At 52.1% G+C, this 13,384-nt stretch overlaps 1 protein-coding gene across 2 annotated transcripts in view; it reads left to right on the forward strand.

The window, feature by feature from the left end:
• Positions 1-3,489, forward strand: part of SLC39A4 (solute carrier family 39 member 4) — a 51,893-nt gene extending 48,404 nt beyond the window's left edge. For both annotated transcript variants that reach the window (XM_040431995.1, XM_040431996.1), the window contains 2 exons: positions 1,646-1,833; positions 1,911-3,489. In XM_040431995.1, the coding sequence (XP_040287929.1) occupies positions 1,646-1,833; positions 1,911-2,039 (317 nt within the window). In that variant the 3' untranslated portion in view covers positions 2,040-3,489. The remainder of the gene's footprint in view (positions 1-1,645; positions 1,834-1,910) is intronic.
• The last annotated feature ends 9,895 nt before the right edge of the window (positions 3,490-13,384 follow it).

Genomic DNA, 13,384 nt, shown 5'->3' on the forward strand with positions numbered 1-13,384 from the left:
ATGCTGTCCTCTGAAGCCAGGGCTCTCATGGCGCTGTCCTCTGAGGCCGGGGCTCTCATGGCACTATCCTCTGAAGCCAAGGTCTCATGGTGCTGCCCTCTGAAGCTGGGGCTCTCAAGATGCTGTCCTCTGAAGCCAGGGCTCTCATGGCGCTGTCCTCTGAGGCCGGGGCTCTCATGGCACTATCCTCTAAAGCCAGAGCTCTCATACTTTGTCCTCTGAAGCCAGAGCTCTCATAGCACTATCCTCTGAAGCCAGAGCTCTCATGACACTGTCCTCTGAAGCCGGAGCTCTCATGGCACTATCCTCTAAAGCCAGAGCTCTCATACTTTGTCCTCTGAAGCCGGAGCTCTCATGGCACTATCCTCTGAACCCAGGGCTCTTATGGCCCTGTCTTCTGAAGCCTGGACCTCATAGCCCTGTTTATTGAAACGCGGCTTTCATAGCCCTGTCCCAGCTCTCATGGCGCTGTCTTCTGAAGCCGGGGCTCTTATGGCACTATCCTCTGAAGCCAAGGTCTCATGGTGCAGCCTCTGAAGTTGGGGTTCTCAAGGTGCTGTCCTCTGAAGCCAGGGCTCTCATGACACTGTGTTCTGAGGCTGGGGCTCTCATAGTCCTGTCCTCTGAAGCCTATCTCTCATAGCCCTGTCCTCTGAAGCCCAGCTCTCATGGCGCTGTGTTCTGAGGCTGGGGCTCTCATAGTCCTGTCCTCTGAAGCCTGGATCTCATAGATCTGTTCATTGAAACGCGGCTCTCATAGCCCTGTCCTTTGAAGCCTAGCTCTCATGGCCCTGTCTTCTGAAGCCGGGGCTCTCATGACGCTGTCCTCTGAAGCCGGGGCTCTCATGGCACTATCCTATGAAGCCAAGGTCTCATGGTGCTGCCCTCTGAAGCTGGGGCTCTCAAGGTGCCGTCCTCTGAAGTCAGGGCTCTCAAGGTGCCATCCTCTGAAGCCAGGGCTCTCATGGCACTGTGTTCTGAGGCTGGGGCTCTCATAGTCCTGTCCTCTGAAGCCGGGGCTCTCATAGCCCTGTCCTCTGAAGCCCAGCTCTCATGGCACAGTGTTCTGAAGCCAGGGCTCTCATACTTATGATGCTGTCCCCTGAAGCCAGGGCTCTCATAGTGCTGTCCTCTGAAGCCAAGGCTCTCTTGAAAGTATCCTTTGAAGCTGGGACTCTCACGATGCTGTCCTCTAAAGCTGGGGCTCTCATGGTGCTCTCCTCTGAAGCCGGGGCTCTAATGGCACTGTTCTCCAAAGCCAGGGCTTTCATGACAATGTCCTCTAAAGCCGGGGCTCTCATGACACTGTCCTCCGAAGCCGGAGCTCTCATGGTGCTGTCTTCTGAACCCAGGACTCACATAGCCCTGTCCTCTGAAGCCCGGCTGTCATAGCCCTGTCCTCTGAAGCCTGGCTGTCATAGCCCTGTCCTCTGAAGCCCAGCTCTCATAGCGCTGTCCTCTGAAGCCAGGGCTCTCATGATGCTGTCCTCTGAAGCCGGGGCTCTTATACTTTGTCCTCTGAAGCCGGGGCTTTCATGACACTGTCCACAGAAGCTGGAGCTCTCATACTCTGTCCTCCTCCATTATTTGTATCACCTTGGCTTCAATGGCTGCAGTCCTTGACCGTGTGCTGCCTTCTCCTCAGGTGACTTTGCGGCTCTCCTCCATGCGGGGCTCAGCGTCCGTCTGACTCTTCTCCTCAATTTCGGCAGTGCACTGACCTCATTTGTTGGTTTGTATATTGCGCTGTCCATTGCCGCAAATGAAGTCATTCAGCAGTGGATATTTACAGTGGCCACCGGGCTCTTTCTCTACGTGGCTCTGGTGGACATGGTAAGGAGCAGTGACCAGCAGATGTCTTTGTGCCGCCAGCATTCCTCATCACTCACAATCTTCTTCTCCTTCTGCAGTTGCCGGCAATTATGAACGTGAAGGACCGCAGACCTTGGCTGCTCTTCTTCCTACATAACCTTGGTCTCCTCCTGGGCTGGGCCATCCTCTTGCTCCTGGCCATCTTTGAGGAGAACATCACTGTATGAAGGTTCCCATGACCAAGTTTACTCAGGATATCTCACCCTCCAGGATGGTGCAACCCTCATCAGATACCCCCAGATGTCCATCACTATTTCATATAATCCTACCAGGGACAGGAGGCCCAGTTCTGGCTACTACAACCCTCACTGTTGTGACAAGAGAAGATTGACTCCTCGCATTTCACTGTCAAGAGGGAAGAGTCTTACAGGTTTCCACCTAAAATTTTAAAACCCTCAGAAAATGTAACTCCTTCATTCATCCAGAACAGCCAATATGGCTGCTATTACAGCACTGGGTACCCTGATTGATAAGACACAGAATGAGGGGGGAAGGGATGTTGACAATTTAACATGGCTGGTTGATCATTCAGACTTCATGGAGACCTCCATGAGATTTAAGAGGGAAGAAGACTGTGGTGAGGAGAGGAGTTATGGATCCTGCAGATTTCCGGGTCTTCGGTGGCATCGCCCCTTCCAAATGTGACATGTGGAGTGTAGGTCCCTCCAGGCTTCTGTTTGAGGAGAGGACATCATCATTATGGTCCTTCGTGCTGCAGAGGTGGACAGGGCTGTGTTTCTGTGTAGTAGGGGGCCCCCTGTCAGGTGCATGGGCACCCAACCTTCAATAAAGGAGTGAGAAGCAGCATCAGCGGTGTAATGTTCTGATTATTAGGACCTTAGCGCTGGGGGTCATACTCTTAACCTCCTTTGTCTTCTGGAGGTCATACTATGAAGCCGGAGGCTCTTTGGGCAAAACCCCTGCCCTGGGGCAGATAGATCCATGTATGACAGGGGGCCACACACCGCCTTTATGGAGACTCTGCACCTTACAGATACATCGAGAAATGCGGGCGTCTCCAGTGTGTATCGGGCGTGGCTCAAAGGAAGTTCCCCATGTCCTCATTTACCATTCACCCCAGAAATAGGCCATGCTTTGTATGGAATTCCCCTTTAAATTAAAACAGCATGAAATATATATGAAACCTCCTGCACATAACTCCATATAGACACTCCCATTATTCTACATAACTCCTCCCATTCCTCCATATAGCCACTCCCATTATTCTATATAACTCCTCCCATTACTCCATATAGTCACTCCCATTATTCTATATAACTCCTCCTGCAGCGGCCTACTACCAGGGCGTCTGGGGTATCCCTCGGCCCTTAGGAGGTTTCTATGAAATATGTCCCTCTTATAGAGCATGTAAACATGACTCCAGCTGCGGTTAAGCAGCGGAAGCACAAGGCTCCCTTTTGTATATGGCAATGTTGGTCTCCAACGTGTCATGGTGTTCCTACCTGGATATCCGTGGATCCCATACGTGGTGTAGTCCAAAGCAAGTGCAAAAAGGGGTAGTTGAACTTGGATGGTGAATAAATGGAGTCCAGACTTTGTAGTAACGTTGAACACAGCTTTACTTGGCATAAATGGTAATTCAAACGGTATCTTGTCATCAGCAGGTATTGGCTTAATCTGGCAGGCAATTACTTCTCTGCAACAATCTCAGCTCTGCTATGCTAGCTGGAGTAAATAGAAACTCTTCCTCTTCTGCTGGAACTTATTTTAGCTGTCTGTAATCTGTCTATTACTTTAATCCTAGGAACTTCTTGTCCTGGCTTTGGAGTACCTCAAGCTCTAGCTCCAGCTTGGATAAAGGCAATGCAAGCCCAGGAGGGGACAAGCAACCATGTAGACTTCAGAGGCTGGGCCTGGCAGAGCAGGCAGTGCTCTGCTAGCCAGCACACAACCTCTCCATGAGGAGGGTGGACTAGACACAGACTCACTGACTAACTCTAGAGAGGGCTGGAAGAAACCAGAAGGTTCCTCTCCAGAGAAACTATCTCTGCACAGATTTGCTGCCACCTGCTGGTAAACCAGGCAATAGCATGAACATAACAGTCTTACATGAATAAATATGCACGGTGAAGATAAATACACTACTGCATTAGATGACACTTTATATTAGCCTATAGGAAGTGGTAGCAAGGTGCCAAGGAGTGGTAATGGCACTCCAGGAAATTACATTCCCCCTTAAATAAAGGCAAGTCTCCCTCGACTTGCGCTCCGGGTAGAGGTAAATATATATATATGCTCTAAGGTTACCAAAAGTAGATAAGGTGCTGCATGAAAAGACATAATGTTTAGCAACAGCTACTAACAGGTCTCTGCCCTTGCGAGTAGGGTGTCCGAGAACAGTTTCCCTCTCAGGTATAACCAGAGAACCGAACAGGTGTGCATTAAGGGATCATTACAGACTAAACTTTGTATACCGGCCCTTAGCATCAAAGTAGGCGTAGGGGTGACTTCACTCCATCAACCCACCACTATGCAATAAAAACGCCCGCAGATAGAAGGGTGGCGTTATCCTGTATTCCCTTCCGGCAACAAGGTCTAGTTATGCTTTACGCCTTGTCACCTTGATGATTAGAACAGGTAGCAAATATTTTTCCTAAGACTGGTGCACAAGACTAGGAGGATGAGGCAACGCACTCTAATCTCCCCAATGAAGACTTCTTTTAGGAGGAGGAACACTTTCTCCTACAACTCCAGATAAATATATTAGCAGCAGGTTACCCTTGGAGCATAACCACTTGGCTTAAGACCATTAGTTCTACATGTACTAGCGTAACTTAGCACAATACCACTTGGTTTAAGGACCATTAGTTCAAATTGTACTCAGAGGCAAACCATATTGAGCAATAAAAAGATAGGACGTGCTTGGAACGTACCAGCGGCACTCAGAGGCAGTCCATTGTGAGCAATAAAGTAAGGTGCTAACCATATGGCTAATATGGTAAGATGCATAGGTTGGACAATAAGTGCATAATAAAACATATTGCGGCACCTATAAAAGAATGCATACAATATGTCTGTGAAGGTTCTCATTTATCCAGGTCATGGTATATCTGTAAATTATTCTTTACAGATAATGCATACAATAGACAATTTCTTGAACGTTGCTGAAAAGGTAAAACGTTGCATACGTGCAAGTGTATGAATCTTTTTAATAATGCAATAGAGCAAAGTGCAATAAATGAATAGTGCAAAAAATCACAGAGTCTCTTTCTTCGGCTCTTGAAGACAAAGTGCATTATACTGTCACTTTAAGTGCAATAAAAGTTCTTTTTGTATTCCAAGGTAAACAAGCATTTGTAATCCAAATGAGGTGACAAAGTTATTGGAAATCCACAAGGCACATAGTCATTTGTAATCCACATGGGTAGTAATGTAGCAGCACCTGAAAAGGGGGGGGGGGGGGGGGGGGGGGGGGGGGGGGGGGGGGGGGGGGAGGAAAACGGTGCCGTTGGGCACAACCTGGAAATATTTGTAGTTCGGGGGAGTCCTGACCAGTTTTGATTATCCAGGTGGGGACAAAAAGGGCAGCCTGAAATATAAAAACACATAAAACATGCCAACAGGCCCTCACCCTTCAAGCGCAGTCCACACCGTGGCTCCCAAGGTCAGTTCAGTTTTTCTTTAGAATGGTGGAGATGGTCCAGCTCTACTAGCGAGCAGGACCCTTGTCCTGGTAAGATTTCTTCCTCCTGAATCTCTCTCGCCCCTATGGGCGAGTTGGGACTAGAAATGGCCTTGCGGTTCACCCGGCGGTCATTTCGCAGCAAACTTTGCTCGTTTGCGATTCGCCGAACATGCGAACATATGGCGATGTCCGCCGGCAACATATTCTTTTGCATTGCGCCGATCTTTGACCCATGACACATCGATCAGGTGGGACAGGACAGCCAATTGAGACGTTTCAGCACATAGACACACCCCCTACCCTATAAAGGACTGGTACAGGTGTGCTATCGATAGGTGTGATATACTTATAAAAAACTAACGCTCTTGGAACAACTAATTGCAACTGGTGTGATATACCAGTTGCCCCCAAAAAAATCTGATTGAGGCAGGGGTGTGATATATCTATAATATTTTATATAGTGCATTTGTATTGTGCAGCAGTTGTGTGCGGTTCTGCAGCGATACCGCAGCTATACAGAGGGACAAACGCTATTGGAACAACTAATTGCAACTAGTGTTACATACCTGTTGCCCCCCAAAAAAACTGATTAAGGGGTTTGATATACCTGCTTCCAGCAAATAATCCTTAAGGGGTTCTATATACCTGCTCTCACAAATATTGCTCTTCTATAGGAACTTTGTTGCAGGCTCATTTTGAAAATGACAGGCAGAGGAGGAGGCAGGCCATTCCGCAGGGGTGGTAGGGGTCGGGCAGGAGCACCAGGCCGGAGCCTAAGTGGGAAGTTGCAGAAGGTGCGTGTGATGACTTAAGGAGGTAAGATCTTTCCAGACCCCTATACCACACTGTTATCCCCTATCCCAATAAAACACATAGTCCGTAATTCTTGGTGGAAAAGGCCATAGCAGCCGTTTATTAAACAGCACTAATAATCGAACATCATTTACAAACCATACATTAATAAATATCAATCAATAAATACAAAACATATCAATACAATGCGCTTAACATTTTACTTCTGCGGAAGGATCCTAGAAGGCAACCCTAGCAAGCTGCGATCTTCACTCCACCCATCTTTCCTTTACCCTCGGCCGCACTCGCCGACCCAAGGGCACCAAATCCTCCAGAACCATATATTCCTCTACCCCTATAGGCCTTTTTAGCCCAACAGGAGCCCCCAGCTTTCAGCTTACCGAACCACATAGATGCACGTTCCAACGTGTCATGCACCTACTAAACATAGTATTGCCTTCCAGGACCCCCCGTTAACCTGCCATCGACACACATAGGAGACACCTCACCTATGGACGTCCCGCCACACCCTGTATGCTGACTCCAAACCATCCTGAAGCCCCAGAGCCCACAAATCCGTGCCGATCTCATTAAGATGCACCCCATCAGACCTGAGGAATTGAGGCGAAGCCACCTCCAACTCCCTGTGCCGAACCACAAAACCACCCTGCCGCCGAACGAAGCGCCCCACCTCCTTATTTAATTTTGCCCGAGCCTTGTTGATTCGGTCTACCGACCTCGCAAAACGCCACGCACTCCTCGCTACCACCTCCGACCACACAACCAACAAATCCGGGAACTCCTCCATCAAACGCAGCAGATCCAATTTGATGTCCCTAATGACATCCCTCGAGCGGCGAACACCTAAGTCATTCCCACCCACATGCAAAACAACAATGTCCGGGCACCTGTCCAAGGAGGCAAAAGCATGGAATTCAGGCAACACGCGCCCCCACAACATACCCCGCAAACCTATCCACCGGACCTGCAACTCGCCCGGCTGGAAACCTAACTGCCGACCGCTCCTCCGCACATCAGCTCTCAACGCACCCCAGTATACATAGGAATGACCGAAAATCCACGCCAAACAAGAACGCGAACCTGAAAACAAACAAAAGAAACAAACAGTGACCCAACAGGCTATTAATGATTCACCGACACACAGATCTCCCCCCCAACACACCAACATCACAACATATGCGGGCGAATATAAGAACGAAAACACGCAGACTCCCATCGGCCAATACGCATAATGACATCTTCACCCAAACCCCATCTGGCGGCCTCCGTCGCCGTGCCAATACGAAAAGAATGTGACGCAAACTCACTCGCCACATAACCTGCCGCTGTCAAACACTTCCGGAAGACCGCCACAAACTGATAACGTGACAAAGCCGAGCCATCCGCATGCACCAGCAAGACCCCCCCCCCCCCCCCCCCCCCACTCAGCCGAAGCAACAGAAAATCCTCCAAACAACGCACAGGACACACCACAGAACCCGGCAAAGGCCGCAACACAATGCACACACCCCTACCCAACTGGTCCGTTTTGGACTTCCGCAAAACACACCGCAAACCCCCTTCACAAACACTCACATCCTCCCGCAACAAGCTACCCCACCGCACACGACTAGCAGCCACCAGCTCAGAAACCCTAAATGCCCCAAAGAAAGCCAAGGAAAAAGCTGCTCTAAACAAACACACCTCATACCAAGACTTACACACGCTCCCCGCCCGATCCCACAACAACTGCAAAATCTGAAAAGAAACCGGACGACGGGAATCCTTCCTCACCACACTGCGACGATACCCCTTTAACACCAAAAAACTCCGGGATACATCCGCCAAACCCCTCATTCGCAACCAAAAAGCTACCACCGCCACCCTCTTAGCCGCCACCGAAAAAGATAGACCATCGCTAAACGACATTCCCACAAAATAAACCAGCAACGAGTGAAAATCCTCCACCCCTCTGCAACCCCCCACCTGCTCCATCAAACGTTCCCACTGCGACCACACCAAAGAATAAGCCGACCACGTACTGCTACTCACGGACCGCTGCACCAGATCTAACGAGACCCCAAGGCCACGCTCCAGAGCCACTGAGGACACCGCAGACCCGTCACCTCCGCGCCCGGAACCAAGCTGCGAAAACGATCCCACTGGAAACGAGAAAGAGCATCAGCGATGGAATTATCTACCCCAGGTACATGCACTGCTACAAAACATGCATTCAACTTCAGACCGTTCAAAACCAAATGACGAAGTAATCGCACCACCGGGGGCGAATTTGCCGACTGACTATTCACCGCCTGCACCACCCCTAAATTGTCACAACAAAAACGCACCCGCTTATTCCTCAACAAATCCCCCCACAACTCGGTAGCCAAAACAATAGGGAACAACTCCAACAAAGCCAAGTTCCCCAGGAAACCAGCAACCCTCCACTCCTCCGGCCAAGCCCCCGCACTCCACTGTCCCTGACAAAAAGCCCCATAACCACACGAACCACACGCGTCCGTAAACAACTCCAAGTCCACATTAAGAATGGGTGACTCCATCCACACCGAACGGCCTTTAAACTCACTTAAAAAACTCTCCCATACTTCCAAATCAGCACGCACCTCCGCCGACAACCGCACAAAATGAAACGGGGCCTTCACACCCGCGGTGGCCATAGACAAGCGCCTACAAAAAACACGACCCATAGGCAAAATCCTACAGGCAAAATTCAACTTTCCCAACACGGACTGTACCCGTCTAAGCTGCGCCTTCCTAGCATTCCGCAACCAACCCACTTCACAACGTAAGTCCTCCACCTTATCCAAAGGCAAACGACACTCCATAGCCACGCTGTCAATCTCAATACCCAAGAACTTCACCAATGTAGCCGGACCCTCCGTTTTCTCACGCGCCAACGGAACCGCAAAACTCGCAGACACTCGCTCCATGGTATGCAACAAAACCGAACACACCCTGGACCCTGCCGGCCCTAAAAACAAAAAATCATCAAGGTAATGCAGCACAGAACTCCATCCCGCCTCCTGCCGCACCACCCATTCCAAAAAAGAACTAAACGTTTCAAACAACGAACACGAGATCGCACATCCCATAGGCAAACAACAATCCACAAAAAACTGCCCCTCCCATTTAAAACCAAGCCAACGAAAACTATCCGGGTGAATAGGTAGCAAGCAAAACGCCGCCTTGATATCCGTCTTTGCTAACAATGCACCCTGCCCAAAACGACGCACCCACCGAACCGCCTCATCAAATGACGTATAAGACACAGAGCATAACTCATCGTCAATCCCATCATTCACAGAACACCCCGCCGGGTAAGACAAATTATGAATAAGCCGAAATTTGCCAGGCTCCTTCTTCGGGACCAACCCCAAAGGCGAAACCCACAAATCTGGCAACGGACACTCAAGAAAACCCTCCCGGCTGACACCTCCTTCGCAATTTTTTCGGAAACCACCTCCGGCCGTTGCAATGCCGAGGACAAATTACGCACCGCAACCCCCACACCTACTGCCGAACATGGAATCCTAAAGCCATCCCGAAACCCTGCCAATAATAAAGCAGCCGCCTCCCTATTTGGATATGTCTCTAGAAAGGGCCCCATCACGTCAACCCTCTTGGGGTCACCCCTCTTCTGCGCAGCCTCAAATCCCTTCCCCCTACCACGCTTGAAACACCGCGCAAAACTGTGGGCACCGCCACAACCGGAGCACTCATGCTTAAACCGACATTCCGACAGGTACTTGCAGTGACCCTCATTGAACTGCCAGCAACAACCTCTCCTGACCCCTCCTGCTGTCTCTGACGCCGAGGAACCCCCGGCTGCCCCACGAAAGGGCTGGCTCACCCCTTTTGGCGCCGTCATCAAACGCATCCACAGACCTATGTCCTTATGGTCCCACCAAATGCTAGGCCTGACCGCCTTCCTCTGACGAAACTGTTTATCATACCTGAGCCACGCCACACCTACATACGTCCGATACTCCTCCCCTATAGCGTCCATGTAGCAAAAAAGAGCCGAACAATACTCCGGCGCCTTTTCACCCACCACACTAGCCAGAATAGCAAAGGCTTGCAACCAATTCAAAAAGGTACGTGGAATCAGCCTATATCTCCGCTTCTCCTCCTCCTCCTTCTTACTCTCATCCGGTTTTACCCTATCCAATTGAAACTTGTCCAACGGAAGCAACGAAAATATCTCCACATACTCGTCCTTCCAAATCTTCTCCCTGACCTCAGCCTTCAAGTGAGCCCCCAACGGCCCCTCAAAGCACACATAAACTTCACCCTTAGCAGCATCCGCCAGCCTGACATCCTCCCCAGCACCTTGACTACCTCCACTCCCGACGACAGCCGCCGCCGACGTCCCCCCCCCCCCCCGACTGCAGGAGAGCCCCCCACACCAGCCGCATCTAAACGCTCACCGTCCACAACCGCAGGCGCAGCAGCCCATACTGCAGCCGGAGACGACACAGCCCCAGATTTCCAACGAGACAACAAAGTCCACATACCCGCCAATAGCTCCCACGCTAACCCGTCCTCACCAGCCTGCACCCCCCCCCCCCACCCCCACTCCAGAATCTCGCCCAGACGTCCTCTCACCTGGCTGTCCCTGGGGCGTCCTCCCAGCAGCCGCCGACCGCATCGTAGCACCTCTCTGCGATGATTCCACCGACAATCTGGACGTAGAGGGACATGCGCCGACTGCATCATCCGTCTGACCCTCGGTCTCCCAAGCCTCCTGGCTGACTTCTCCGTCTTCCAGCGCCTGTTCCTCCACGAAACCCCCGCCATGATCCAAGTGGCGTGGCTGCGACACGATCACCTCCCCGCCGTCCTCCCCTTCAATATCACTAAATTCCGGCTCCACGGATGTCCCACCGTGAGCCGCAAATGCACGTCCCTCAGAAACAGTGTCTAACCGCTGCACTGAGGATGAAGCAAGGCCCAGGCCCCCAGCCAGCGTGCTCATCTGTACGTTGCTGCCTGGCACACAAGACGTACCAGCAGGTGGTGATAGTCCCGATCCAGCCGCAACATCCGCACTTCCTGCATCCACACCACCGCCAACTGCCAGCACCAGCCGCGATGCCTCCCGCCGCGTCCGGATGGAAGTATTTGCCGCCCGGCCCTCACCTGGGGTAAGTGAAGCCGCGTCCTCCCGCCTGTTCCTCAAACGACCACCGCCAGACACCTGAGCACCACTACTACGCCGGGCCGCGCACGCCGGGCCCCGACTAACTGCCCTGCCGACTCCGCTCACTGGCACCCTCACCGGCGACCTACCACCGCTGCGCAAATCGCATGCGACCGCACTACGCTGGGAAGGATTCCTCCCGCTGCGACGGCCGGCAGAAGCGCTTGCTGCCGCCGACGCCAGCGGAGGGTTCCTAGCAGGGCTCCTAAGCCGACGCCGCGCTCGAGGGGTCACCTCCGGGCTCAAATGCTCCGGCGGTACCGACCGCCTAGCCCTAACTCTCCCACCCGCAACTGCCGGAGGCATAGTAGGTGTCCCCCCAGCCGCTTGTAAACTACTGACCAGCCACTCGGAACCGTGTCGCTCTGCCGCTGCCCGCACTGCCACCAGCAAGTCCTCTAACGCCACCATGCCCGCCATGCCCAAAAACGCTCGCCTGCACACCGCAACTCTCCAAAAGAATAATGACCTCCGATGCCGCCCCTCCCCCTCTACCCAGCATATAAACGGCCCGCGATACTGACGCAACACCCCCTACTCCTCCCCGGCCCAACTCCACCCCTCCCATGAAAATTAACCCTATCCTGGTCTGCTACTTACCCCTCAGTCAACTATCACTGCGCTACGCCTGCGCCTCGCTCCGTTGTCCTGATTACGTCAAAGGACGCACCAGAGTTGGTTGAGTGGCTCACTCAGGCTTCTGCTTCTGCACCCTCCTCATCCTCTGTATCTGCACCCTCCTCACTCTTTGCTGAGTGCACGCCCAAAGACACCACCACCATCACTACCATATCCCCTCCACTCAGGTCAGAGGAATTATTTTTCCTTCTATTCCCAGACCTTACCAATGCGCAGCCATTCTTGGCATCGGATGAGGAAGAGGAGGTAGCCAGGACCGCCACCCAGCAGTCTGACGACAGTACCCAGATCAGCCCAAGGAGGGAGGTCTCCGCTGTTGCTGCCTACTCCGAGATCTCTAATGTCAGTGGTGGTGAAAGTGACTATGATGACTTGTCGATGGATATCACGTGGAGGCAAAAAGCAGACTGCTAATGTATCTGGAGCGAGCCATCCACCATGTACGGTCACACCTGGCACTCCCAGGTCAGCTGCTGACAATAGTGTTGCCATCTGCAGCCTGTGCTGTCAACACATAAGTCGCGGTAAGCCCAACAGTCACCTAGGGACGACCGCCTTAAGAAGGCAACTGGCCTCCCATCACCGAGCCCAGTGGGAACAACACCGTCATTACCCACAAAGCCACACTGCCGGCGCTCCACGTCCTGCCTCTTCTCCTTCTCCTCCCATTTGTCCTCCACTCCACCGCGCCATTGTCGCGTTCATATGGCAAAAGGCAGGCTTCTGTGGCCCAAATGTTCGAACGTAAAAAGATGATGAAGCCGGATAACCCTCTTGCCCAACTGCTGACCGCTGGCTTGTCGGAACTGCTAGCCCACCAACTACTGCCAAATAAACTGGTGGACTCGGAGACCTTTAGAAAATTTGTGGCCATTGGCACACCGCAATGGAAGGTCCCCGGAAGTGCCAAGATACATCTGACCACAGACACGTGGTCTAGCAAACACGGGCAGGGAAGGTACATAACATTTACTGCCCACTGGGTGAACCTTCTGACGGCCGTCAAGCATGTAACCCATGGCACCCGTGTAGATTTGGTGTTACCGCCATGGATTGCATGCAGGCCTGCCTCTTCTTCTCCTCCTCATACTCCATCCTCCGTCTCCTCCTCGGCTGACTCCTCCTTTTCCACTGCTACCGCCTCTTCCGCTGCACCCCCCAAGCTCCCCAGAACCAATTTGACGTGCCAGGTGAGACGTTGTCATGCTGTGCTG

Source organism: Bufo bufo, chromosome 5 (genome assembly GCF_905171765.1).
Source record: "Bufo bufo chromosome 5, aBufBuf1.1, whole genome shotgun sequence".
NCBI classification, from domain to species: Eukaryota; Metazoa; Chordata; class Amphibia; order Anura; family Bufonidae; genus Bufo; species Bufo bufo.